Source organism: Rattus rattus, chromosome X (assembly GCF_011064425.1).
Source record: "Rattus rattus isolate New Zealand chromosome X, Rrattus_CSIRO_v1, whole genome shotgun sequence".
Taxonomy (NCBI): Eukaryota; Metazoa; Chordata; class Mammalia; order Rodentia; family Muridae; genus Rattus; species Rattus rattus.
The window spans coordinates 110,008,392-110,035,700 of record NC_046172.1 but is presented as its reverse complement, the minus strand read 5'-3'; the positions used below and the strand labels follow the sequence as shown (position 1 = coordinate 110,035,700).

At 46.3% G+C, this 27,309-nt stretch overlaps 1 protein-coding gene and 1 pseudogene across 1 annotated transcript in view; both read left to right on the top strand.

Annotated features, from left to right (window-relative positions):
- The window catches only part of Bcorl1 (BCL6 corepressor like 1), a 67,137-nt gene that overhangs the window by 36,186 nt on the left and 3,642 nt on the right, over positions 1-27,309 (top strand). The window contains 7 exon segments of the mRNA XM_032889718.1: positions 437-820; positions 6,206-6,432; positions 10,714-10,935; positions 13,654-13,820; positions 14,940-15,085; positions 22,858-22,935; positions 23,975-24,125. Coding sequence (XP_032745609.1) covers positions 437-820; positions 6,206-6,432; positions 10,714-10,935; positions 13,654-13,820; positions 14,940-15,085; positions 22,858-22,935; positions 23,975-24,125 — 1,375 coding nt within the window.
- On the top strand, positions 923-1,504 carry LOC116888441 (annotated as a pseudogene).

The following is a 27,309-nucleotide window of genomic DNA, read 5'->3' as shown; positions in this document are numbered from 1 at the left end:
GTAGCTCTGTTAGCCATATTGGTGGGACCACAAGGTTATTAGGGCTTACGTTGTCATACCAGGCTTCCTTCCTTCCTTGCTCTTAGCTCAGATCCTACTTACCAAAGAGCAAAGAACTGTAGTGTTCTCCTGCCCTTTATGCAGTGGTTGGCTCCTGATCAACTCTAAGTGAGAGTTTGTGACTTGAGTTCAAGTTAACTGTACCGTGGACGAACGAGGATGGTTCTTAGTACGTTATGGTTATATATTGTATTTTAGACCCTATAAAGTAAGTACTTAAGAGTGAAATTTCATTTGAGCCTCCAGAACAATCCTTTGAGTGTGCCCCTAGTAACTGACAGAGCCTGATCTTGAACTCAGTTCTACAAATTTCTACTCCAGGGATGTTAATCCCTTGAAGAAATACCTGAGTGTCTTCTGTATATCTCATCCATAGGAAGCATCTGCAGTTCCTTCGCTGGTCTGGCAGACAGTGACATGGGAAGCCAGGAGGTCTTCCCTACAGAGGAAGAGGAGGAGGCCCCCACCCCAGCCAAGAGGAGAAAAGTCAGAAAGACCCAAAGGGATACCCAGTACCGCAGCCATCATGCCCAGGACAAGACCCTGCTGAGCCAAGGCCGCAGGCATCTGTGGCGAGCCCGAGAGATGCCCTGGAGGACAGAGGCTGCCCGTCAAATGTGGGACACTAACGAAGAGGAGGAAGATGAGGAGGAAGAGGGCCTCGTGAAGAGAAAGAAACGGAGACGGCAAAAGAGCCGAAAATACCAGACGGGGGAGTACCTGACTGAACAAGAAGAACAGAGGCGGAAAGGGAGAGCAGGTAAGGCTGGCTCTAGGCTGCTATTCCTTTTGTGATGTCAGCTGGGAAACTTCTGGCATGGTGTCGTTCATGCCCCCACTTCACCAGCAGGAGGCCTTAGGACTGACAGGAACCTGGTGCTAGTATTCAGCCTTTGAATATATAGTGAATGAAGTCAAACTAGCCTACAAACTAACCTTTTAAAAATAGGCATCTAGAGTCAGGATGTTGGGTTCCAAGTAGAAGCCTGCACCCCTGGCCACTCTCCCCAATACTCTCGACCCTGCTGAGTATGACGTGTCTCTGGAGACCTGAAAGGTACAGGTCAAGTGCTTGAGCATAAGGGCCTGACTTAATCGGGAGGATCTGCTTCAGTATAACAACCCCAAACACCAAACGCATCTCAGGATCCTGCCTTGATTCGTTGGACCTATGCAAGATCAGCAAATATTTATCCTAATTTCAGACTCACTCTCAAGAACTCACTTTTAAGATCTGTGGCAGGTTTGGGAACTCTCCTCTTCTGGTGTTATGTTTTCAAAACAGACAGGGACAGAGAGGAAGACTTATCCAGGAAGGAAAATTGGACACAAAATTTAACATCTCCTACTAAGTTTGGAAAAGATGACTCTATTCTTGCATGAATAAATCTACTATTAATTAAAAAAAATAGGCATCTAAACCTGTGGTCCAAGCTATTGTGATATTCTTGGCCAGTGTCATACCAAGGAGTTCTGGTTGGCTTGACAGAGTCATGTCTTTGGAGAATATAGGCTCTCTCTTTTGTAATATTCAGTTCAAAAGCAAGACGAGCCAGGTGCACAAGACAAGCCAGGTATGGTGTATAAGTCTGTTGTCCAAGCAGTCAGGCGGTTGTGGTCAGAGGACAGTGAATTTGAGGACAGCCTGGGTTACATAGTGAGACCCTGTCTCAAAACAAAGAGGGAGGCTGCCATACCGGAATGCCTGTGTTCACAAGCTAAAATGCAATGCAGTAATTCTAAAGGCAACAGAAAACCTTGGAATATGTAAAACTTGGCTTTCTCAGTTAAAGCCACAAGGGGGTTTTTTACAGTCAAAGTTTTGAGGTGACACAGGTGGTCCTGAGCTGTGAAAGCAGGCAGTTGAAAAAGAAAACTTTCTGTGGCCATGTCAACTGCTTTAAATATCATCATGGAAAGATAGATGGTCACAAAAGGCTTGCTCATACACATACACACACACACACATACACACATACACATACACACACACACACACATACACACACACACACACACACACACACACACACACACACACACACACACACACACACACACACACACACTTCATTAAGTGCAGTTCAGGACTGTTCCCATAGTGGGCTTCTAATTGAGCAAAAAAAGCCCATCTCTGGATTCCATAGCAACACATTTGTCTCTTCTTATTCTCTGACCTTTCCCCTTGCAACAGCAATGGTTGTCTCTTACAGTGAGTGTATTCACTTTGAGCTTCTGATAAATATGTATAGTCCCCTTATTACCTAAAACAAAACAAGCGCACGTTCAGTAGGCAGTAGGTCCTGGGTATGCTGTACCGCAAAGAAGGATTAACCTCATTTCTGACTCTGCTGAAGTGGAGATGTACCCGGTACCTTCCCTACGCTCAAGAGTAATTGAGCTCATTTTCATCAACTGTCTGAACAAGTGGGGCAATTTTCCCCTTCTTTTGCTGGAACTGTAATGGATTGGTCATGAATGAATTGTCAAACCCTTGGCCTCTGCCTCTTGTTAGGATGCCGAGAAGCTTTTGTATCATCCAGTCCTCTCTAATGAAGGCTATTTTCCCAGCTTGGGAGCTTCTCCTAGAATTATCAGCTCGCTCTTCTATTTTTTCATTTGTTTTTCTTTCATTTCCTTTTCTTCCTTCCTTCCTTTCTTTGTCCTTTCCTTTTAAATTTTTTTTCTTTCCTTTGAGACAGGGTCTCTCTATTATACAGCTCTGGCTGTCTTGAAAATACTATGAACATAACCAGGCTGGCCTCAAACTGACAGTGAAGCACCTGCCTCTGCTTCCCAAGTAGCAGGATTAAAGGCTCCTGTGACACTCACTATTCCCAGTTTGGGTTATCAGCTCTATCAGAAGGACCTCTTTGGAGTGTCCTGGTCCATCTGCATAGCACTGAGATAGAAGTTGCCCCAGCATGCATGATAGGGGCCTAGCTAGCCTTCACTAAAACATGTGTAGTAGCATGCAGAACACCAGTGATTGAGGCATCTTGCTTGTTTGGGGGTAGCCCAGACTATTGAGAAGTAGGTCGTTCTCCTCTGAGTATGTCTGGGAGCTTTGCATCTAAGCCACTGGTGTTGGTAAATCTTTCCATGCAGAAATTTCTTTTTAAAAAATATATTTCTATTGATTTTTATGTTTATTCTAGCTTTCTGTGCACCACATGCAGGTAATTCCTTGAGAGACTAGAATGAGAATCAAAACCTCTGGATCTGGCGGATACAGAGAGGGCAGGAATCACGGTGTGAGCTGAATCAATCACCTGTACCTCAGGAAGGACATCTAGTGCTCTTAACTGCTTGCGCATATCTCTAACCTCGACGGGAAGTTTTTAACAAGCATGGCCCTCCTCACAAAGCTCCAGTCTCCCTTACCTACTTACTATCTGGCTTTCAGGCCAGGGTCAGAGAAGTAGGAAATGGACAAGCCAGGCAGATCACCCTACTCATGTCTAACTCTCATGACCTCTCCTTCCATCCTGTGCCTGACTAGCTTCCTTCTCATTCTATCAAAGAGGTAGAAAGACCTCTTTCCATGCAGCTACGTAGGCTAGCATAAAGCTCTGGCTCTGCCACTGAATATACTCCAGACTTTGCCCTGCCTTTCTTCACTGAACTCTGTAATGTAGGTTCCCCGTGCTTCCCAGAGTTTTCACAAGGCCAAGTTCTGGTCTTCCTCTTGCTTTAACCCAGACTTGTTGGGGCAGAAGCCCTGGATTAAGGCTGCACATGGTTGGTGTACGCCTTTAATTACAGCATTCAAGATGTAGAAGTAGGTGAATCTTTGAGTTCTAGACTAACGCGGTCTACATAGTGAGTTTCAGGTCATCCAGGACTATATACTGAGACCATGTCTATAAAACAACAAACCAGTGACATGTGGTGACACATGCCTTTAATCCCAGCACTCAGGAGGCAGAGGCAGGTGAATCTATGTGAGTTCAAGGCCAGCCTGGTCTACATAGTGAGTTCCAGGACTTCCAGGCTTTAGAGAAACCTGTCTCTAAAATAAAAATAAGCTTGCAGTCTAGAATCTGCAGCACTCAGGGACGCAAAAGGCAGGTGGTTTTCAGGCAGCCTGTCGCAGAGAGCGGGTCGGGGGTGGGGGGCCTGCTGGGAAAAGTGAGAATCAGTTTTGCTTAATGACTGTTCCTGGGTATATCAACCACTCTCCGGCCGAGGCTGGTGCACACATCTGTTGGCTAACACAAAACATACTCCATGGTTTTTGTTCTGTTTGTTTTGTTTTGTGGGCTTTTTTGTTTTCTTTTCATATTTTTTGTCTTGCTGAATTTTTTTGTTTGTTTTTTTATGTTTGTGTTTTGGGTTTTTGGAGAGAGGGAAAGACATTTAAAAAAAAAATTAAAAGTCGGGGGAAAAGACCCGTTTGAGTGTTCTTGCTGGAAGCGTCTGAGACCATGTAGCACAGCATTTCGTGGCCTTATTGGAAGGACCCACTATTACACTAGGTGGAAGAAAAGGATAAATAGCTAGGGCTTCTTTCTTTCTTTTTTTTTTTTTTCTTTTTCTTTTTTTCGGAGCTGGGGACCGAACCCAGGGCCTTTCGCTCACTAGGCAAGCGCTCTACCACTGAACTAAATCCCCAACCCTGGGCTTCTTTCTTAAATCCATAAGCTACACCCGGTTCTCCAATTCCTTTTTGTTGTTGTTGTTATTGTTGTTGTTGTTGTTGTTGTTGTTGTTTTGAGACGGGTTCTCTCTGCACAGTCTTTGGGATCCTGGAACCCACTACATAGACCAGGCTGTCCTCCAACTCACAGAGATCCATCTGCTTTTGCCTCCCGAATGCTTGCACCACCTCCCACCCCGGGGTGCCAGTTCTCTAGTCGTGAATGGAGACTCCTACATTTGCATCTACCTTTGGCAATTTTACAGATGACAGTCCATTTCTAGTTTGGGGTGGGAGTGAGTTGCGAACTCTGGGATTCCAATCTTTTCATCTCACAAATGGTAGAAACTGTGGTTGCAGTTACCGCAGCCTTATTGATCTGCTGTACTAGGCTGGGTGCTCAATCTTGTAGACAGAAACCCTAACGGTGTAGTATTTTTTGTACTGAGAGTCATATAATATTGATGCTCTTAATCTTCCTGTACTTTATAGAAAGATTTTGCATTGTGCTGAACCTCAATTAATTTTGCCACTATTTTTGGGCCTTGAATTATATTCTCCCCATTTATTATATGGGAACCAAAGGTCAAAGAGATTACAGATAGTTTCTATCCCTTTACATGGTTAATGGTAAGCCAGGGATAAGAAGGAAGCTTTTAGCTGGTTAGGAATGCTTTTGTGTACAATGCATAGTCTTGGGTTTGAGTCCCAGTACTGTGTAAACTAGCTACAGTGGCATATACCCGTACTGCTAACACTTGGGAGGTGGAGGCAGGGGAATCAGAAAGTCAACCATTGGACTGCATGGCGAAGTTGAAAACGACTTGTTACATAGCACAGAAACAAGTCAAAGAGATCTCCTCAATACAAGGTTGAAGGGAGGAGACTGACACCTGTAGCCACACGCATGCTTCACATATCTCCATTGCCAATAGACACAAGTGAATGGTTTATCTCCCCTACATAAGGTTTAAGGCAACCCTATGGAGTGAGGCTCTTGCTGATAGGTTATAGTGAACCTTTTGAAAATTACAATTCTAGACATGTTGTTGCTATGTGATACCAGTGACCTGATTTCTGATCAAAGGAGGCAGTATCTTTCTGCTATTACACACAAGTTAAGTAGGCCCATACTAGACTGGGGAGTTTCTGTTGCATTGACCTTGTTGTCTTCAGACAGTGACTAACAGGTAGTTTAGGAGGTGGGGAGAACCAGCTCATAAAGTTAACCCCACCTGTACTTGAAATCTGCTGTATCTGATGCTTCAACAAAACTGCTAAGTTGCTTTTTTGATTTTGGAGGGGAGGTGAGAAAGGCTTAAAGAAATTCTGGTTTGCTCTGAGTATGGGAGATCCTTTAAAACGACCCACATTTGGGGGCCAGTTAGATGGGCTGCCCCTGCTGGCAGGGCAGGGAAGCGCCCTCCTAGGTGGAGGAGATTTCTGTGGTGAAGCACTAAGAGCAGTGTTCATTTCTCTTACAGTCAGTTTTCCGTTCTTGTTTAGGGATTCAAGTCCGTAAGCAGTAGACTTCCTCCCAAAGTTCAGAGCACTGCCTCAGGAACAGGGACCTTCTCTTGTCCAACAAAGCCCAGGGGATCTCGGACTCACCAAATGGTTTCCTTCCAAATAACCTGGAGGAGCCAGCCTGCCTTGAAAATTCAGAAAAGCCATCAGGAAAACGAAAGTGCAAGACCAAGCACATGGCAAACGTCTCGGAAGAGGCAGGGTATGTAGCCATCAAAGGACCAATATAGGGCTAATAATAGCTAGAGAGGCAGACTTAGTAGGCCTCTGCATAGCAGGAATTCTCTCAGGAGGGCCAAAGGAACAGAAGTGATGGGAGTGGAGGATCCACTGATCACAGCAAGGAAAGTATTCTTCTAAACTTGTTCTAGAAGCACTGGGACGATTTGTTCAAACTAAGGTTATAGTTAACTATAGGGTTTGACCCCTGATTTCTTTCCCCCAACAATCCTTGTACCTCCTTTGAGTTAAAAAAAAAAAAGTATGGCAGGGTATTAGCCTGAACAGATTATTTACAGCTAATCAAGAAGTTTCTGTCTGAGTTTAACTCACCAGAAAGCAGCCGTGGAGCTCTCTGAGACAACTGAGGTAGAATATAACTTATGGAAGCCAGAGTTTGTTATCCAGACGGTTTTGAGGTCAGGTTAGTTGCTTTCTCTACCCTGTTCCCCCCTTTCCATGTTTGGAGGAAGCAGCCTATGGAAGGTGAATCAGTACTTAGTTTAAAGGCAAACTCTCTTTGAACCCTTTTAAAATTACCAGTTCATTTGTTTTCAAGGTTATAACACCTGAATTGGTGCCCAATTCTACAATGTTCCACTAAAGAAGAATGAAATAGTCCTCCTGCTGGGTAAGTTTTACATTTGAAGGAAATGAATTGAAGGTCCAGCGTGTACCTGTGATAGGTATCTGCCTTGACAACAGAAACTCAAATGACCACGTTGGGCTGGTTTGGTTAGTTACGGAAGGCTCTTATTCTTCTGACTAGCTTTCAAGTAGGAATTCCGAAATGGTACTAGCGAAGGATGCTTGTCTTTTCCCACCCCTTCCTCCCCCACAAATCCTTGTTGCAGCTTAGACAGGGCACTCAAGTCTGTTTGCTCATCCTTAAAAATGGAGCTGATGTTCCCTGCCCCTTCTGTCTCACAGGGATGCTTGCGGGGACAAAGGAGGCAATATCTGTGACAGGCTTTGATAACCGGAAAGTGTTCTCTGAGGGTCGGTGTACATCCTTTCACTTCAGCAGAGACAGGAATGAGAGAACTAGACGTACAGCATGACAAACTGTGATCTGGCATGGCAGGGCATCCACGTCCTAGTCATGAACTAAGAACCAGTGGTAGGGACCACTGGGGAGGCACAGACAGGTGCTTGGCTCCTGGCCGCTCCGTCCTTTTTTTATTTAATGCATGTGTTTATATTTGTATGTAGAGGTAAAAGAGGACAAGCTCGGTGTGGGTCTTTATCTTTGCCCCTAGTTTAGAGACAGTCTCTTTGTTTTTTCTGCTGCTTGCACTGCACTGGGCAAGCAGAAATGAATTTTTTTCTGTGAACTTTTCTGTCTCCATCTCCCATCTTCCCATAGAGCATTGGGTTTGTAGGCACTTGTGTCACAAGTCCAGCCTTATATGAGTTCTGGAGACTGAACTCAGTCCCCAAGCTTCTACAGCACTGCTTTTACCCATGGAGCCATCTCCCAGCTCTGTTGTCGGCTCTAAGTCCCTGAGTACATCATAGATTAGGCACTTATATTCAGTCATTTTATAGTGAGGAACTTTTGAGGGTAGAGACTCAGTGGTCCTGTTGCCACAATCCCGGACATGAAACAAATTTGTCTGCCTCCGGAGGAATCCTGGTTGTTAGTGTGCCTTGCAGTTTCTGAGTAAGTGCTTTCTGCCCATTTCTGGGACATCCCTGGGAAGTAGGTGAGTAGGCAGAAACCACTGACACCGTTCTGACACAGGTAGAGGTTCCAGGGTCCTGCCCTCCTTCCCATCATTCCTGGCTACTCAGATGGCCGCAGCCCACACAGAGGTAGCCAGCAGCCTGCACTCAGCAGTACATTCATGCTTCTGTCTGCTTGTTCTGTCTGGCAATGTGTCTGCTAAAATGTTCTCCTGGAGAGGGTTTTGTCTCCCTGTGGGGCCTCCCTTCCTCCCTCCTGCCTTTCTTTCTCTCCCAGTCATCACCACCTGCTCCAGTTGCCCCCATGGCACGGGGCTTTGTAGTAGGAAGCAAGGCAGGGGGAGGATGGGGGATGCTCCTGCAACACTAAAGCATTGGACAAGGGCTTCTTCCCAGGGCTCCGAGCCAGGAGGAAGGGAGGGGGGTCCTTTTACATGTCTCACCCTCCCCCTCTCAGGCCGTGCTTCTCTTGCCTGCTCTACCAACTCCTGGCCTTCGGAAAGAAACCACTTGGTGCCTGGCTTAGCTTCCCAAAACCTGGGGTACATTGCATTATGTTCTCCATCTTCCCTGGCGATAGAAACAGTGTCATAGTTAGTACATTCTTGCTGGCAATTGGTATTCACCCGCCTGCCATGGAAACTGATCAAGACTTGTTGAGGATTTACCAAGGGCACAGAGCTGGACCTGCATCCTTTATCTCTTGGTGCTCTTTCTTTATGTAACTTTCCAGGCCTTTTTTTGGACTACCCAGGCAGGGCTTTGTACACAGATAGCTTGAATCGAACTAACACAAAATTGTGGTATCTAATAATACACGCAGTTCTGACTTCAGTGATGTAAGAACAAAAGAGAAGGTGACAATGTGACCTGTACCCCAAAGGAACTTAAGAACTAGCCAGAGAGCTAGGTGTAGGGGGTAAAGCAGGGGTTGCTTGTTCCTGGAGCTGAAGGTCAGCTTAAGCGAAGTAGTGAGACAAGAGTTGTAAAGGAAATTAAGGAAAAAACTTACTAGTGGATTCAAGAAAATAGCAAGAAAATAAGAACGTGAGGTGTCAGATTATAAACTGGGAATCAGCTCTGATTTGCAGGAAGAGGGTAGTGGGCTATGAGGGCAATAGAAGAGCGTGAGAACAGGAGTGTGGCAACCTCTGGATGCTTGAGGGCTTTGAGTAAATGCTCATGTTAGCTCTATTGGAGCATAAAAATCACTCTAAAATATAGTGGCTCTACATGAACAAGAAGCATATATCCATGTATCATCTCATAGTTTCTGGAGCTCAGGAATTCAGGAGTAGCTTAGCTGAGCCCAGTGTGGGGCTTTGCATGAGGTTGCAGCCGAAGTGTTAGGCAGTGTTTGTTTCCAGTGTATGGAATTCATGCTCATGGCTGGCAAAATGATGCTGGGGCCTGTATTCCCCTCAAAGGGCTTTCCTCGCAGAAGATGATTTGAGAAAGAATCAAAAGGGAACCACGGTGTCTTTTGGGACCTGGCCTTGGAAATCGTACCCCATTCTCTTTGTAGTCTTACCTGGGCAAGCCTTATTCCAGTGTGGAAGGGAGCTATACAAGACTTTGACTATCAGGGGTAGGGTCCTCGGGGTCTTAGGGTGGCCAGCCCATTACGCTTCTATCTGCTTTCTCGTGGATTCATATCTCTCTTATATGCAGGGTATAAAACTCTGCTAACATCCCTCAGGTGTCATTCAGTTCATAGCTTTGATTTGGAGTCAGATGCAGCTGAGGCTGCTCCCATCTTTGAACGCAGTTGTTATTCCTCACCTAGAACCGAGTTTGAGATACAAGTGACCTGGGCCCCTACAGACCAAGGAAGGCACAGTAGAGAAAGCACAGGAACTTCCTGTGTACCTTCGATCCAAAATGAGGGCAAGGGAAGCACTCATGGGTGACTTCTGAGGACAGTCCTCTCAGAACATTTGGAGTCCACAGCCTCTCAGAGGAGTCAGACTTTACTTCAGGGGTTTTAACTAGTTGATGGCAGAGGCAAACTTCAAACCCAGCCCTGTCTGGTTCCAGAGTCTCACAGTCCACTGCCCAGGATGGGCCTGAATATAATCTTAGGCCATGCTGTGGTAAAAGATAGGCACGCCTGTGAGGTTGGATACGGGGCCAGGTTTATACATGAGCGAAGGTATTGAGAATTGTGACCAGTCAGACTGCTGCCTTTGTGTATCTCTCTGTTCTCATTACCCAGAGACACGGCTTCTCCAAAATTTCACCAATGGACATTGAGGCCAGGTGTTTGAGAGACCAGCCACTGCCTCTTTCCAACCTTCAGTCCTTCGCCATGCCATGATTTATGGGGGCTGAGGATCTGATATTTTTACCATCCACCATGGAAATGCCAGAAAGCTTTTCTTATCTTGAAAAAGCTCATATGGCTAGTGACTAGCCACCCCCCAGTCTCTAAGGCTTTGACAGTGACAGGGCCACTTGCATATTCTCTAAAGTAAAACATGAGTGCCGATGTAATGGGTGGCTTTGGCAGCCAGATGGGGCATGGTCATGATGAATTGGTTATGTCGCCTGACCTGACCCAGGACTTCATTTCTGTTTTCCAGAGCAAAGGTCGTTGGAGCCAGCAGAAGACACGATCTTCTAAATCTCCCACTCCAGTGAAGCCCACAGAACCATGTACACCCTCTAAGTACCGAAGTGCTGGCTCGGAAGAGACCTCAGAGTCACCCACTGCCCGACAGATTCCCCCAGAGGCACGGAGACTTATAGTGAATAAAAATGCTGGGGAGACGCTCCTGCAGCGAGCAGCTCGTCTGGGTTATAAGGTGAGTAAGCTTTCCCTGAGCAGGCAATGACAAGATGGGCCTTAGGGAGCAGTTATACCATGGGTGCCTCTGGGGCCTGTGTCTGGATGCTCCCTCTACTGTGCCTTGAAGGGGCTGCCTTGCTCCCTTATGTGGGAAGGTGAGCTCTTTGAATGTCAGTTCAGGACGCGCAATTGACAATAGCATAATCTCATCAATACATTCCTGGGCTAGGAAGGGGATTTGGAATTTTTACTTTGTCTTAGGTTACCTAAGGGGGAGTAGTGGCTCCCCCGACCACACGGGGTGTGGTTATCTCCTGTAGTTTCTCCTCATTTTGGCTTTCAGGTAGAAGGGTCAAGAGCATGTTCAATAATCCTGAGCTAGGGGTTGGGGATTCAGCTCAGTGGTAGAGCGCTTGCCTAGCAAGCGCAAGGCCCTGGGTTCGGTCCCCAGCTCTGAAAAAAAGAAAAAAAAAATAATCCTGAGCTAACCCACTTGTACCACATACTTTCTTAAACATGGGAAGGAGAGCAAATAAGGCTGCCTGCCTGCCTGCCTGCCTGCCTGCCTGCCTGCCTGCCTGCCTGCCTGCCTTGTTTTGTTTTATTTTGTTTTTGTTTTGTTATATTTACAAGACAAGGGTTTCTCTTTGTAACGAACCTGGCTATCCTGAAGCTCAGTTTGTAGATCAGGCTGGCCTTGAACTCACAGAAATCTACCTGCGTCTGCCTCTGCCTCCCGAGTGATGGGATTAAAGATGTGCACCACCCTGCCTGGCACAAAGCAGCACTTATTTTATCATATTTACAAGGCCTTTGATTATAGTAAGCTTATTGACATAGGTCTTATTCCAAAGAAAAACCTAGAGTTAGCAGTATGAAATGATATGGCAAGATGCATGGGGTAGATTATCCAGGTGGTAATCCCAACCCATGGGAGGTAGAGATATGCAAATTAGCAATTGAAGGCCAGCCTCAGCTACATAGTGAATTCAGAGCCAGCCTGGGCTACCAACAAAAGAAAATAAAATGTGTCCAATATCACTTATGACATTACTTTTGTTTGAGTGCAAACAAATCCCGTGTGCCAAGGAGTGGAATGACTGTCATTTATCTTGGTGAGATTTACCTGAAGCTATGTGTTGGTACACATTTTTACCCTTTTCTGCTCTTTGTTGAAACAAATACCTTTGGCTATGTATCTCTGCCACGCTCTGTGATAATTTCCTCAGGATTTGCTTGTGGATGTGGACATCTCAGAGTTTACCTTCTTTTTTTTTAATTAGCAGTATTTCTTATTTTACATTTGAAAGTTATTCCTTTCCGTTTCGGCAAACATCCCCCCCTCCCTTCCTTATGGGTGTTCCTCCCCACCCTCCCCTTGCTTCCTCTCCCCAACAGTCTAGTTCTGCTGGGGTTCAGTCTTGGCTTAGGACCCAGGGCTTCCCCTTCCACTGGTGCTCTTACTAGGATATTCATTGCTACCTATGAGGTTGGAGCCAGGGGTCCAGTCCATGTATAGTCTTTAGGGTAGTGGCTTGTCCCTGAAGCTCTGGTTGCTTGGCATTGTTGTACATGGGGGTCTCAAGCCCCTTCAAGCTCTTCCAGTTCTTTAGAGTTTACCTTCTTTATTAGGTGTTTCGTGCCTCTGACGTGTACAGATTGGTCTGTGCATGGTGTCTACATCAACAGCCAGTTTACCGTTCTTGAGTATTTAGTATAGATGTCTGCATGGCTCTCAGGGAGACCTCAAGATACATTGAAACCCAATCTCGGCAGAAATAGCAAACAGGCAAACATTGAGGGCAGACGAGGACAGAGCTGGAACTTTGTCTGGGGAAGAGTGGGCATCGTACTAGTGAGAGGCAACACATCCAGCCTAGGCACAGAGTAGAGCAGCTATCTCCAACCATCCTCTCATCCTGTCTCCTCGGCTTCCTGCATGTGTTGACAGCAGAACTAGTGTGTCCCATGTTCCGGAAGCCAGTCACTCTATGGCACTGCCAATCGCCATCCCAGTTTATTCATAGATTTGTCCCACAGTAGCAGGAATGCTTCAAGTCACTTGAGTTCTGTCTCTGGTCCTGCCAACTCAGCCCCGGGAAGGTAGCATTACCCAAGGCTGAAGGATAGAAGTGCATTGTGGGTATAGCTCTAGCTTTGTTGCTTTGCCTAGCAGGCACAGAACCCTGGTCTCAATTCCCAGCACTACATAAATAGGGGGAATGGTATATACCTTTATCCAAGTATTCAGGAGGCAGAGATAGGAAGATCCAAGATTCGGGATCATTCTTGGCTGCATAGGGAGTGTAAGAGCAGCTTGGGCTACAACAAGACCCTGTCTCAAAGCAAAAAAAACAAACTGAGTTGTGGTTGGTGGGAGTTTCTGAGCCTGTCAAGACCAGAGCTCCCATCCATGTTTTGTAAGCTCAGAAAGGTGACCTCTGGGCAGCAGGGGAGCCTCTCTGAGGACCTCACCCCAGTGATCACCACCCAGATGAGTGCTCTTGGCCATAGGAAATGTCTTCCTCCTGCCAAGGGGACAGCTCAGGGCTGAGATCCTGTCTATGGAGGCTGAGAACTATGTTCACAGAAGATCGTGAATTGTGTCTTCTGTTTCCTCATATAAAGGACAGGCTGTGAACCTTGTCAGACACTTGTGGAGTGGCAAGTCTAACGGGGAGGATCCCGAAACTTCGACTTCTCCTTTCTCACGGCACTGTCTCCATCCCTACAGGACGTTGTTCTCTACTGCCTCCAAAAGCACAGCGAGGATGTGAATCACCGTGACAACGCGGGCTACACAGCCTTGCACGAAGCCTGTTCCCGGGGCTGGACTGATATCCTGAACATCCTATTGCAACATGGGGCTAATGTGAACTGCAGCTCACAGGATGGCACAAGGCAAGAAGGCTGCTCCTCGGCCAAGTCTCAAACCTCAGTTCAGTCCGTTGCTTCAGAGCTTTCCTCCCAACCTGGATATAGCAGCATGTCTAGCTCCTGAGTGTCAAAAAGGCTTTAATCCGAAGCCTTTTGAAAGGATTTCTGTGGGCTGAAGGGAGCCAGCTTAGGGGCAGGAGCTGATGAGCTCCTCAGTGGCTAGTCTGTAGTAGACTAAGGAGAGGCTGAGGTTGTCCAGGGTTCATCCTGTCCCATGCCAAATCCACTCAACCTTCTTGAATATCATTGTCGTGGGCCATTTGTCTAAAGTGGAATTGGGGCCTTAGGTTCTGAGCAGAAAACTAATCTAGCGATGACGTTCCAGATTGGGGTTTCTCTGTACACTTCAAAAATTAACTGCCTGGGTCTGTGAGATTGGCTTGGTCTATGCAGGCCCTTGACATCAAGCCTGACATCTTGGCTTCCACACGATACAAGGAGAGCTGATTCCTGCCGGTTGTCTCCTGACTTCTGCACACATATTCATGCATACATACACACAATACATAGATAACTAAATGTGATGCCATATTAATATGCACACATACACAAACATAAAACCTTTCCATGTCTCAGAGACGTCACACCCATCTCTTCTGTTTTCCCAGAGGCTCTACTTCAGGTAGGGTGTCAGGGGAGCTGCATACCAAGTAGAAAGACTCAGATCAAAATGTACAGGCTCTGCTTGGCTGCTACCTGGTATGGAGCCTCCTACCTATCCTGCCCTGGAGCAGTCACCTGGGTCCTTCCTCTTCCACAACCTCCCACACCTGCTTTAATTTTAACTTCCACCAGGGACCTGTTCTCTGCTGAACTACTAGTAGATCTATGTTGTGCTCTAGATACTGTCCGAAGATGCAGGAGAACACGGTGGAGAGATAGACATGATAGCTATGAGAAAGAAAAAGAGGTGCATAGAGATGATATGGATTGTAGGCCAGAGGGGCTCCTCTGCTCTCTTACCATGTTACACTGGGGTCACCCTGGGGTCACCATGCTCATTCTCACTCTCCTTCCCCCAATATGATAGCCTGAAAGATCTCCAGTAAGTCCTGTAGCGCTGACTCTATTTGATCTCCACAGGCCAGTGCATGATGCTGTAGTCAGCGACAACCTGGAAACCATCTGGCTCTTGCTATCCTACGGAGCTGATCCCACACTGGCTACCTACTCGGGTCAGACAGCCATGAAGCTGGCCAGCAGTGATAACATGAAACGCTTTCTCGGTGGCAAGCCTTGGCCACAGTTGCAGCCAGAACCCTCAGGGTTGGCCTTGAACTCCTCAACTGGGGGATCGGGGGGTGGAACTCTGTCCTAGACAGTTCCCATCAGGATATCCACTGTCTTCACATATTCCTTCTGTGACTTGGAAATTTTTAGCTATCTTAAAAAGTCCCTTGCTGTGAGTGTCCGCATTACTACCTCGGTAAGGCTCTCACTTCCTACAGGGATTCATTTCACTGTGAGGTGTCTGGAGTGGGCCTCCTGATGGGAGACTGGCTATACTTTTAGCTGGAAGCAGGATATGTTGACCTGTGCTATGAATGGAATGTCAGTGGTAGAGAATGAATAATCCCCATTTTGCTGTTGCTGCAGTCTCTCCTTGATTGTAATTAAAGTGGGACCTCTGGGACTTCCTGATGCTTTATTCTTCATGGCCCTTCTCCCATGGTAACTTCGATACTTCCGTGCATTCCAGTATTCCCCTCCTGTCCGTTCCTGACTCTTCTCCACTCTCCACCTTCTAGTGAAGTGTCATGTTCAGGTCCATGGCCAGGGCCACGAGCCATTGTATTGATTTTCTTTCTAGTGTGTAGTACTGTGTGTGTGCAGGTAGGCAGACAGGTTGATCTGAGTTGAGCAGCTAGGATGGGAATGAAAGAGGGAATCTCCTTTGAGCATGCTCAGTGTCAGTTCCTTCTGATGTTACCTCAGGGTATTGGACCTTCTTCAACTTTTTTGTGACATCATGGCTTAGTCCTCCAAGTTGCCTGAGTGATGGATGCTACAGTTGGGAGTTGTAGCTCTGACCATGTTCACAGGTTGTGATAGAACAGCCTTTTCCTCCCTCTTATCCAAACTTTGGCCCATTGGTTACCAACCACACCCGCCAACGATGCAGCCCGGGGTTACCAGGTCGGGAGTCACTTGCTTAAGAAAGGTTCACTGAGTAGTTGATAATGGAGGGAGTAAGAAAACCTATACTAAAAGTTCCCACGGGAGGGAAAAGAGGGTGGATACCATCTTTGTATTTTAGAGGCTACAGGGAGGCAAGGGGATGACAGATTGCCTAGAAAGGATTTGACTTGTGCTCATCCAACCTGCAGACAGTGAACTATCCCTGAAGTATATAGGCCTCAGGCTTCCCAGCCTTCCTTCCCCCTTGGGCTGGGGGACCAGAGGCTTCCTTTTTCATTTTCTTCTGTTTGACTCTAGGTCGTTGAGCATTTGGTCATCATGAGACACAGCCATTGTAAGCATCAGGGATTTCTTTTCATCAATCACTTAGTTTAAGCCAGTGATGACTAGTTATCAATCGTTTTAGCAGAGCTAGCCCAAGGGTGCACCTCTGTAACATCCTCGGACATGAGCATTCGGTGTTAGATGCCGGTATGGCTCTGCACTCTGGATTCCCAGGACCATGTATGAAATAACAACTGTAGAGTATGCCAGTACAATGAAGCTTCCTTCTTTCATTACTTGTCTAATGGGAGGACATGTCAAATAGCACCTCTGGTTACTTTATTGAATAAGTGTAGGCTTTTCCTCCCTGATTCTTTTTTAAAACTCCAAAGGACTTTAAATGTTGACACTTTATTATTTTTTTTGAGATAGGGTCTCTCTCTGTAGTTCTGGCTGTTCTGGGACTTGCTTTATAGACCACTAGCAGAGATCGTCTGCCCTCTGCGCTGTAAGTGCTGGGATTAAAGGCATGGGCCACCACACCCGGCCAACACTAGTTTTAAATGCCTAAAGAATGAGAACTAAGAACATCTTCTCTTTTCATCTTCTATAAACTCATCCCAATCTCCTACATAATCGCTTTTTAAAACATCTTTTAAAGATAGGTCTTACCATGTGGCTCTGATGGGACCAGAACTTGTTCCAGATATCAGGCAGACCTCAAACTCAGAGGTCTGAAGTTTTGTTTTAAATAACATCTGCTTTCCTCTGTGTCCTGAATGCTGGAATCAAAGGTGTTCTCCACCACACCCAGCTAAAAGTATTTTTAAAACATGTATTTATGTGTGTGCGCATGTGAGTGGTGTGTGTATGCCTGCCTGAATGTCCCAGCCTGCATGTGCAGGTTAGTGTGCAACTTTCAAGAGATCAAACTCAGGTCTTCAGGCTTGTGCAGCAAACTCTTTCACCCCCTGTGACATCTCACTGATACATAGCTGGCCTCTTGACACCCCCGTTCCTACCTAAAGTGCTTGTTGGTGTTGCAGAATCCAGAGTCTTTTCTAAACTCTACTGTTCTCTCCCTCTCCCTCCCCCTCCCTCCCTCCTTCCTTCCCCCCTCTGTGTGTATGTGTTTTAAATTAAGATGAGATAACTGTGTGTGGTGGTACACACCTGAACTCTAGCAGTGGCCAAGACTCTAGCAGGAGGCTAAGGTGGGAAGATTGTTGACGCTATTCTTGGTTACATAGTGAGTTCCAGGCCAGCCTGTCCTCCTTAAGTGAACAGCAAGACACTATGTTAAAAAAAGGAAATGAGGGGTTGGGGATTTGGCTCAGTGGTAGAGCGCTTGCCTAGCAAGCGCAAGGCCCTGGGTTCGGTCCTCAGCTCTGAAAAAAAGAAAAGAAAAGAAAAAAAAAGAAATGAAATTCATCTAATCTAACAGCTAAACTGACTGGTAATTGTGTGACACTAAGTGCATTTACTATGGTGATAATAACCATCCGTGGGGGCTCTAATATTTCACAAGTGAGCATTGCCTCTTTTCCGTTTCGTCCCTGGATGCTACGTCACTGGTTCCCCAGGAGCCATAAGGTAGAAGGTTCATGAGGTGGGAGACTAGAGAGGTACTCTTCTGATGCTAGACCATATATCCAGGTACATATGCATGGAGGACTTTGAACTCTTTGTGTTTTTTGGAGGTGGAGGTTGTCTCTGGTTTTGTTGTTGTTGTTGTTATTGTTGTTGCTTTAAATTTCAACTCGCCTGTCTGGCTGAGACATTTAGGTGTTACGATCCTGTTCATCTTCAAGGACTTGCTCAGCCAGGTGCTCCAGAGATGAATTGTCTGATTCTTCCCTAGCAGAAGCCTCCCAGCGGAAGATGAAGCAAACCCATGTAGGGTGCTAAGGGCTCCATTATCTGTGAGCATCAGGCTTGTGCTTCATGATGTATAGCTTTTCTTACTGTGCAAGACTCCTGTTCTGGAATGGTTGCCTAGGACTGAACTCTTCTAAGTCCCCAAAGGAGCTTCACTGTTCAGTGTTCCCGTAGCAGGTTGAGTAAAGCAGAGGATGATTGACCTGAGTTATAAATGTGGACTCTCTTAAGTTGGTTTACTCCCCCCAAGGCCCATTTCTCCAGAGTTCATGGAGGGTAGTGTAGTGCTTATTCATTTGTTCTTCTGCCTATCCACTTATTGGGCTCCTGTTAGGTTCTGGATACTAAAGGCCAGACAGCAAACCCTTCCTACCTTGTGGACTTTGGAGCATAGAACCATCGAAACCCCCAAGAGGTCTATGAAAGGCTGCCCCCCTGGGCCATATTATTATTTTACCTTTGATCCTTTGAAAAAAAGAGCAACATCCAATCTTGCTGAGGGAAAATAGACTCAGTCTTTCCTCCTCTGTGAGGAAGAGTACAGGAAGTGTGCAGTTAGGGCTGAGGCGTTAGAGAGAGTAGGGATTTCTTTTCCTTTCCCTGATGAAAGGCTTAGCCAATGACCAGTCAAGGTCACTGAAGCACAGATTTTTGTTTTCCCTTCCAGAGACCTTTATAATATGAAGCCATGTTGAAGACAGCTCATTTCTTTTTCTCTTTCATGTCCCTCAGCTGGTGACTTAGCTGGTTGGGTGGGGTATAATAGCATATGGGGATCCAGAGAAACTCTCCTGACTCCCACTCCATATGTGGGAACAAAGTTCTCTGTACTTAAGAATGAGCACCTGAGGGGCTTTCAATCAAAAGGTGTTGGGGTCAGATTGATGAAGTAAGATTACTAATTGATAAAATTAATGATCACAAAGTATTCAGCTCAGTGGCTTTTAGTTCATTTACAGAGTGCCAGCCACTGCTGTCTAGTTCTGAGACACTGTCATCATCCTGCAGTAGAGCCTGGTACAAGCTTCCCATCACCTTCTTTTTTTTTTTTTTTCGGAGCTGGGAACCGAACCCAGGGCCTTGCACTCGTTAGGCAAGCGCTCTACCACTGAGCTAAATCCCCAACCCCTCCCATCACCTTCTTCTCAGCTCCTGCCAGTTACCAATCTGCAGTCTTGTCTCTGTGGGCTTGCCTATTCCAGACACTTCATAGAAATGGACCCCTACAACCTGAGGCTTCTGAGTCTGGCGAAATCATTTAGTCTAATGGTTTCATGGTCCATCTACATAGCATTTTTCAGTACTATATTCCTTTTAAAGTTTTATCATTCTCTCCCTTTCCTTCCTTTCATCTGTCTGTTTGTCCGTGTGTGTGTGTGTGTGTGTGTGTGTGTGTATCAGCGGACAAATGGGAATTCATTCTGTCTTTCCATGTGGGGTCCTGGGATTGAACTTGGATCTTCAAGCTTGATGGTAGGTGCCTTTACCTATTGAGTCATCTATCTAGCCCTACATTCTTTTTTATGCCTGACTAATAGTGTGTGTGTGTGTGTGTGTGTGTGTGTGTATCTGTTGGTTCATGCATAGCCATTTGCAGTGTGTCCATCTTTTAGCTTTTTCCACAGTGCCCCTTTGCTCATGTGTGCACAAACACTTGTCAGTTCTGTTGCATTTGTATGTAGAAGGGGAGTGTTTGGGCTCAGGGTACTTTATCACATGAAGGATAAACTCTTGGAAGTTTGCCAGGAGTGGAGAAAGAACCCAAGAAAATGAAGGTCATTCATTTTGACATAGTCATATCTGAGGAGTGCATCAAGTGACTCCTCCCACATGCTTGTCACTCTCGGGCCTGTTCCAACTTTAGCATCTTTGCTCATGCCAGTTAACTTTGGGCTATCTCAAAAAGGCAAGCTCACCTGTCCACGACAAAGCTCTGCAGGCGGTGGAGAGAATTAGAGGAATGCGCGGTGGGCTCTGAAGGCAGTTCTTAGTGAGGAGCTGCAGGAATGTGACAAAGTTGGCCTGCTCTGATAGAATCCTTGTGTGCCTGCGAGTAGGGGGCCAGGGGCAGCAGAGGGCATTTGTTTTGGCATGCTGCTTAAGCAAGCACTTTGCTGTCTTACTTCAGTGATTCTCTTCTCCCCTCCCCTCCTCCTTTCCTTCTTCCCTAGCTCTTCTTAGGGACCAGACAGTGGAGCTCCGGCGTAGGAGAGAGTAGTTAACCAGGTAGACCTGCTTCCTGCCTTCCTTAGAAATAAGGGCCTCCTTCCTTTGTTTCCCATGAAAAAAGCACAGGACTAAACTCAGGGTAGACATTCACCTACCAACCCAACAGACACTTCTAGAAGGAAATCCCTGTGATTTAGGCAGTACAGTGTACAGAAGAGAGTGGAGGCTGTCAGCATGGCCTCAAGTTTTATGTGGGGTGTACAGAGGTCTAACCTACACAACTTAAGGTTCCTCACTCTGCTGTTACATTGAAAGCTGTTTCCTGGTGCCTTCTCAATGGGATGGCAGCTCTTCATGTCTTGAAGATGGCGACCAAAGGGAGTGGCTTTGGAGGCTTACATGAGACAATTCCTGCTGCTCAATTGGCCCAGAGGAGGCATTGTGTGCGCATGATACTTTCAGTGGAGAAGCAAGCTACACTCCTTGGGAAATAACTCCCAATATAGTTCTGGGACTGGCTTTGCAGGTGGCCACCCTCATCTCCGTGTGTTCTTTGGATTCTCTTCTTTCCTGTTGCCTAGGTGCTACTTGAAAGCAGGTGACAATCAGTCAGCCTACTAATTGTACAGTTTGGCATGCTGGCAACTTGTAGCCTTGCACTCAAAGGCAGCACACGTAACTTTGACAGGAAAGCCTGCTTTGTATCTGGGTGGGGATAAGAGGTGAACCTGTTCACTACCTGTTCACTACCTGTTCACTGACCGATGCTAGGAAACAGGGAGGCCAAGGGCCACCTAAGGTCTGTCTTTAGAGCTAGGAAGCAAAAGGTAGGTTGCAAATGTCTTTAATTGCGGTAGACACATAGAAGAAGTTAGCTACTTGAGACAGCTGCTGATGGAGTGTCGAGTCAGTACTACGGTCACCGCTATCTGCTTTCAGAACTTTTTTATCATTGCAGAGGGAAACCCCAGCTCTATTCTTAGTCACTGCCCTCCCCCACCCCCCAATGCTGGCATCCTCAGTCTGCTTTCTGTCTTACTAGCCTGGCCTAGTCTGGAAATTTCATTGAGATGGAATCATGTATATGTCGTCTTTGTAACTGATTCTTACACTTAGCATCATGTGTTCCCAGATCATGTATGTGACAGTGGTACTCTTTTCTTTTTTTTAATTAATGTATATATTTGCTTTACATCACAGTATCAGACCCTCCTTCTCCCAGTACCCCCTACTCTTTTCTTTATTGGTGCTTTGTACCTGGCTTCTTTCAGTTACCATCCAGGTTGTTCCTTTCTATGGTGTAGTAACGTTCTTCTGTGTGGACATTCCCTCATTTTGTCTATCCATTCATCCCTCGATGGACCTTTAGGCTGCTTCTACCTTTGACCGTTGTGAATAGAGCCATGTCAGTTCATGTGTACAAAATTTTGTTTGAACACCTGTCTTTGGTTCTTTTTAAAAAATTATCATGTGTGTGCACGCATGTTTGTGTGTGTCACCCTTACAGGCCACATTATGCGTGTAGCAGCCGATGGGCAAATTTTGGGGTGGTAGTCCTCTCATAGTACCATGTTTTAAAAACAGAATCTGTTTTTGTTGTGATATACTCCAGCCCAGGTGGTCCTTGAGCTTTGAGTTGAGTCTGCTGTCTCTACTTCAAGTCTGGCTGTTGGAGTTCTGGGACTATAAATGCTTATTACCATGCCTAGCCTTTTCCATGCCTTCAAGGATCAAACTCATGCTACCAGGCTTGTTACCTGACGAACCATTTTCTAGCCTCTCCTCTTGAGCTCTTTTGGGTGGAAGCAAAAGGATTAATGGTGTTTAGTTTTGTTTTGTTGAGACAGAATTTCTTCTAGTGGCCCAGGCTGACCTCAAACTCAGTTCTCTTCCCTCAGCCTTCTGAGTAGTAGGGAGTGTGCGCATGCTGCTATGCCGAGCTTTACTGTTATTTATGTATTTTTGAGCTATAAATAAACTTAGACTCTTGTACATGCTAAGCATGCATTCTACCATTGAGCTATCCCCATGGCTACTCACGTTCCTATAAAGAAGCTAGATCGTGACTGGACACATTACTACTGTGATAGGCGTAGGATTCTGCTTGTAGAGGAATGCCCTGTGCCCTTTGAAGCTGAGGTCCCCAAGCAACACGCCTTCAGGCTGATGTGTAAAAAAGAGAAGAGGCCCAGTGGGGACTGAAAAGTGTACATGTCACAGCTTTCTCAGCCAACTGTTGGCGTGTTAGAAATGCAGAGACAATGCTGCCAGATCTTGAATTTTATCTTTTTGTATAAAATGTTGGAGATCTAATTTTTAATTTAAATCCCCCTGTTTTTAACTACTAAAACTAGAGGGTATTTTTTCCTTTGATTAAAAACTAGGCCATACATCAGTGGGCTACATGGAGCTTCTGCTTGCTTGCAATCTGCTGTGTCTCTTACCATCACCCCCGGTCCCTCTTAGAGCCTTCCCCACTTCCCCTCCCCCAACCCCATACAGCTAATCCTCGAGCTCTCCTTTGTGTCTCACACCTCTCTTCTCTTATCAGATCACCTCTCCGATCTTCAGGGCAGGGCAGAGGGCGACCCTCGTGCATCCTGGGATTTTTACAGCAGTTCTGTGTTGGGTAAGTTCAAACTGGGAAGAAGCTGGGGGGCGGGGGGTGCTGGGTATGTCTCAGTATGTCTCAGAGGTAGGAGCCCCACTGTGGGGACAGCCTTTCCTCACCTGGTAGTAGCTTTCAGCCCTTCCCCCTCAGACTCAAGAGTCTCTCACTAGTCTGAAGCCTGAGATGCCACAAGGATTTGCATAATGTCATCCTCTCCTGCCTTGTCCCTCTCCCCACCCTGGGTGCTTTGTAAATCCTACTACCTCTTTTGGTACTGTTCAAACTTTAGAAGGTGTCAGCCCCTTCCTTAGCCAGCAGCTTTCTTTGTCGACACTCTGTCCCTGTGATGTAGCCCTCATTCACTTGTTTTATTTTTTTCTCTGGGTTGGGTTTGGTTTTCTTGTTTGCTGCTCTGTTTTTTGAGACAGGGTATCACTCTAACTCTGGCTGCCCTGAAACTCCCAGAGATCCTTCTGCCTCTGCCTCCCAAGAGCAGGGATTAAAGGTGTGGGCCAACAAGGTGCTGGGCTCAGCTCTTATTTTTTGAGATTGCTGCTGCCCTGAACCCTTAACCCTTAGGCCCAAGCACTGTGCAGCGGGAAGATCGGCACACCCTTATCTAGTGAGCTGGGCTGGAGAGTAGGAGCAGAAGGTTGGGCTGAAATACAGCGGGCCACACCCAAATGATGTTGGAGAAGGGAAGCTTCTAAGTCACTGACTTGAGGATCAGGCAGTGAGGTGGTTTGGGCAACCTATAGCCAGAGGACAGGTTACTAGCCCTTAACAGCTGCTAGTGTTTTCTGTCTTCATGTGGAACATCCTCCTTCAGAGGGTGGCAAGCAGAGGGTGGAGAAGGATAATGAACTTCTGCCTACAACATATTTCCTTCCAAGACTAGACCGTGTGTCCTCTCAAGGATACGAGCCCATAGTCAATGCAGCCAGGGACCTGTGGCCTTGGATGTATTTCCTAAGCGGCCCCTTTGTATTCCTTATGGAGCCTTTTCTTTCCTTCAGTTTTGTGCTTGTAGCTGATTCCCTGTGTTCTTATCTTATAGAGAAAAAAGACGGGTTTGCCTGTGACCTCCTCCATAACCCTCCTGGGAGTGCTGAGCAAGGGGATGATTCAGAACAGGATGACTTCATGTTCGAACTCTCAGACAAGCCTCTTCTCCCTTGTTACAACCTCCAAGTGTCAGTGTCCCGTGGGTAAGTGTCTGGGAAGTCTACAGGGATTGCGTGACAGTGTCCTGGCAACGTGTGGCCTGCCTAGGGAAGGAGGAGCTCTTCAGAAAGAGGCACAGGCTATGTGGAGAATGAGTGCTAGAACAGAGGAAAGACACCCTGCTCCTCCAGTCGGGATGGAATGGAATTTACATCCAAATTCAGGCTTCACAGGCCCCAAGAGCTACACCTTGGCTATCAACTTGATGCATTTTCTAGGCCCCCAAATCTAAGAATTTTGTGCACTGTTGGTGTGTGTGTGTGTGTGTGTGTGTGTGTGTGTGTGTGTGTGTGTGTGTGTGTGTGTGTAGGCGATAATCTGGGAAATATTTGGGATGATGAACCATTAGAATCTCTGGAACATTTTTTGTGGTTTCTGGGGACAGCTACACAGAGTATTTGCAGTTGAAATTCTTGGGAAAGCCAAGACATATGGTTGCCATAGCTTTGGATCCACTAGGATTCTTAAGCAATCCACCACAGGCTCTCATAGCCTTCAGATCAGTAAGGTGATCTGCTCTGCTGGCTCAGATGACTCTGCCTACTACATGGGGACACCCTTTCTTTGGGGACTAGGGTATACCTGACACCTGGTATTAGACTGAGCCCAAACGACTCTTTGCTGAGGGGAGGTTGTCAGCCTTCAGGACTGTGGCTTGTGATGGTTTTCCCAGTGCAGCATATGAAAGTGTTAGGTGGACCTGAATGAATAACAATGCTGGACCAGGACACTGGAGAGATGGCTCAGCGATCTAGAGCACATGAAAGGAACCAGGTTTGATTCCCAGCACCCACATGGCAGCTCAGAACCATAGGTAACTCCACTTCCAAGGGATCTGATGCCTTCTTCTGACCTCCACAGACACCAGTCACATGTATGGTGTGCATCCAAATGCATGCGGGAAAACCCTCACATAAAATAAATATATTTTCTAAATGTGGGATCAAGTAAATCTAATTTTTTAATGTAGGATCAGTTGCCTTTTTGTTCTTAGTCTCCTTGTTTTGGGCAGAAGCTGATCTCAGAAGGTAAGGCTGGGCCTCTGAGATAGAGTATTGCATAGTTAATTCCTCCGAAGTATCCAGCACCTCCTTCTCTGAAACACGATCTTGGGTCACAGGCGATAGAAGGACTAGAGTAGTTTTCTCTAGGTATAGAAGAACATGGGCAACCAAGGGCCACATACCTTTCATTAAGCCAAGCACGAGAACCTCTGGGCTATGTCTGTGCCTGCGACGCAGAGGCCAGATGAGGGCATTGGATTTACTGGAACTAGAGTTACAGACCATTGTGAGCTGAGTCACCACCTGAGTGCTGGGAATTCAACTCAAGTCCCCTAGAAGAGCAAACAGTATTCTTTTTGTTTTTATCTTTATTAACTTGAGTATTTCTTATTTACATTTCTATTGTTATTCCCCTTCCCTGTTTCCAGGCCAACATCTCCCAACCCCTCCCCCTCCCTTTCTATATGGGTGTTCTCCTCCCTATCCTCCCCCATTACCACCTTCCCCCCAACAATCTAGTTCACTGGGGGTTCAGTCTTAGCAGGACCCAGGGCTTCCCCTTCCACTGGTGCTCTTTCTAGGATATTCATTGCTACCTATGAGGTCAAAGTCCAGGGTCAGTCCATGTATAGTCTTTAGGTAGTGGCTTAGTCCCTGGAAGCTCTGGTTGCTTGGCATTGTTGTACATGTGGGGTCTCGAGCCCCTTCAAGCCCTTCCAGTTCTTTCTCTGATTCCTTCAACAGGGGTCCTATTCTCAGTTCAGTGGTTTGCTGCTGGCATTCGCCTCTGTATTTGCTGTATTCTGGCTGTGTCTCTCAGGAGCGATCTACATCCGGCTCCTGTCGGCCTGCACTTCTTTGCTTCATCCATCTTGTCTAATTGGGTGGCTGTATATGTATGGGCCACATGTGGGGCAGGCTCTGAATGTGTGTTCCTTCTGTCTCTGGCAAGCATATTCTTTTTTTTTTTTTTTTTCTTTTTTTCTGAGCTGGGGACGGACCTAGGGCCTTGCACTTGCTAGGCAAACACTCTACCACTGAGCTAAATCCCCAACCTGGCAAACAGTGTATTCTTAACCACAGAGCCATCTCTCCAGTCCCTTTACCTTCATTTTTTGAAAGACATGGTCCAAGTATATGGTATTGATTGTCAGGTTCTTAGCTTAGAATGCTCCATTCCCTAATTTTATGTGACAGACTTTGCCATGGAAGAAATGATGGATTTTAGGGAAAAATAACTGAGTCTAAATAGATGAGGGTGTTTTGTTTTGTTGACATAGGATCTGTATGTAGCCCTGGCTAGCCTAGAATTCACTAGGTAGACCAGACTGACCTCAAACCACCTGCCTCTTCCTTCCAAGTTCTGTAATTAAAGACTTGAGCCATCATGTCCAGCTAACTAGATAGGTGTTTTACATACCATGGAATGATTGATTTCATAAACATGTTTTATGCCCCAGATCAAACCTTGTGATCCATGGCTCAGCCAACTCTGGCCTTCAGAAAAGCCCAGCTGAGTGTAGTAGACAGATAAGTATGCAATGAACTTTAATAAAAGACCAAATGTTCTAAGCAGGTTTATGACTATAAAACGAATGTCAAGTGAAAAATAAAAAGTTCAGTCCATCTTGAGCTCTGCTCTTTGGTTCCAGAGAAGAGCAGAGTTTATGTTGATTTTGTAGCATTTTGGAAATCGGCTGTTAGAAGTACCATAAGAGGGCTGAGTGTCATGGGGCCATGGAAGATGCACCAAACACTCGGTTACTTTGAGGTTTTATAGACTGAGAATGGCATCTGAGCTGGGCTAAAAGAAGGAAAGGCATAGGGAAGGCACGAACAAAGGCATTACAACAGACTCAAGTAGTTCAAAAGCAAAAGCCAGATGGGACGCATGTCCAGCACTCGGAGACAGAGGCAGGCGGATCTCTGAGTTTGAGGCCAGCCTGGTTTACAGAGTAAATCACCAGTCAGCTAAGGTTATATAATGAGAGCTTCGGTCTCAAAAAGGAGTGAGATGGCTCAGCAGTTAAGAGCACTGGTCTCTAGGATCTGTGTTCAGTTTCTGGCACCTGTTACGGTAGCCCATGATGGTCTGTAAGTCCAGTTACAGGAGATCCAGCATTCTTTTCGGCAGGCACCAGGCGTGTATAAGAAGCGTACTGAT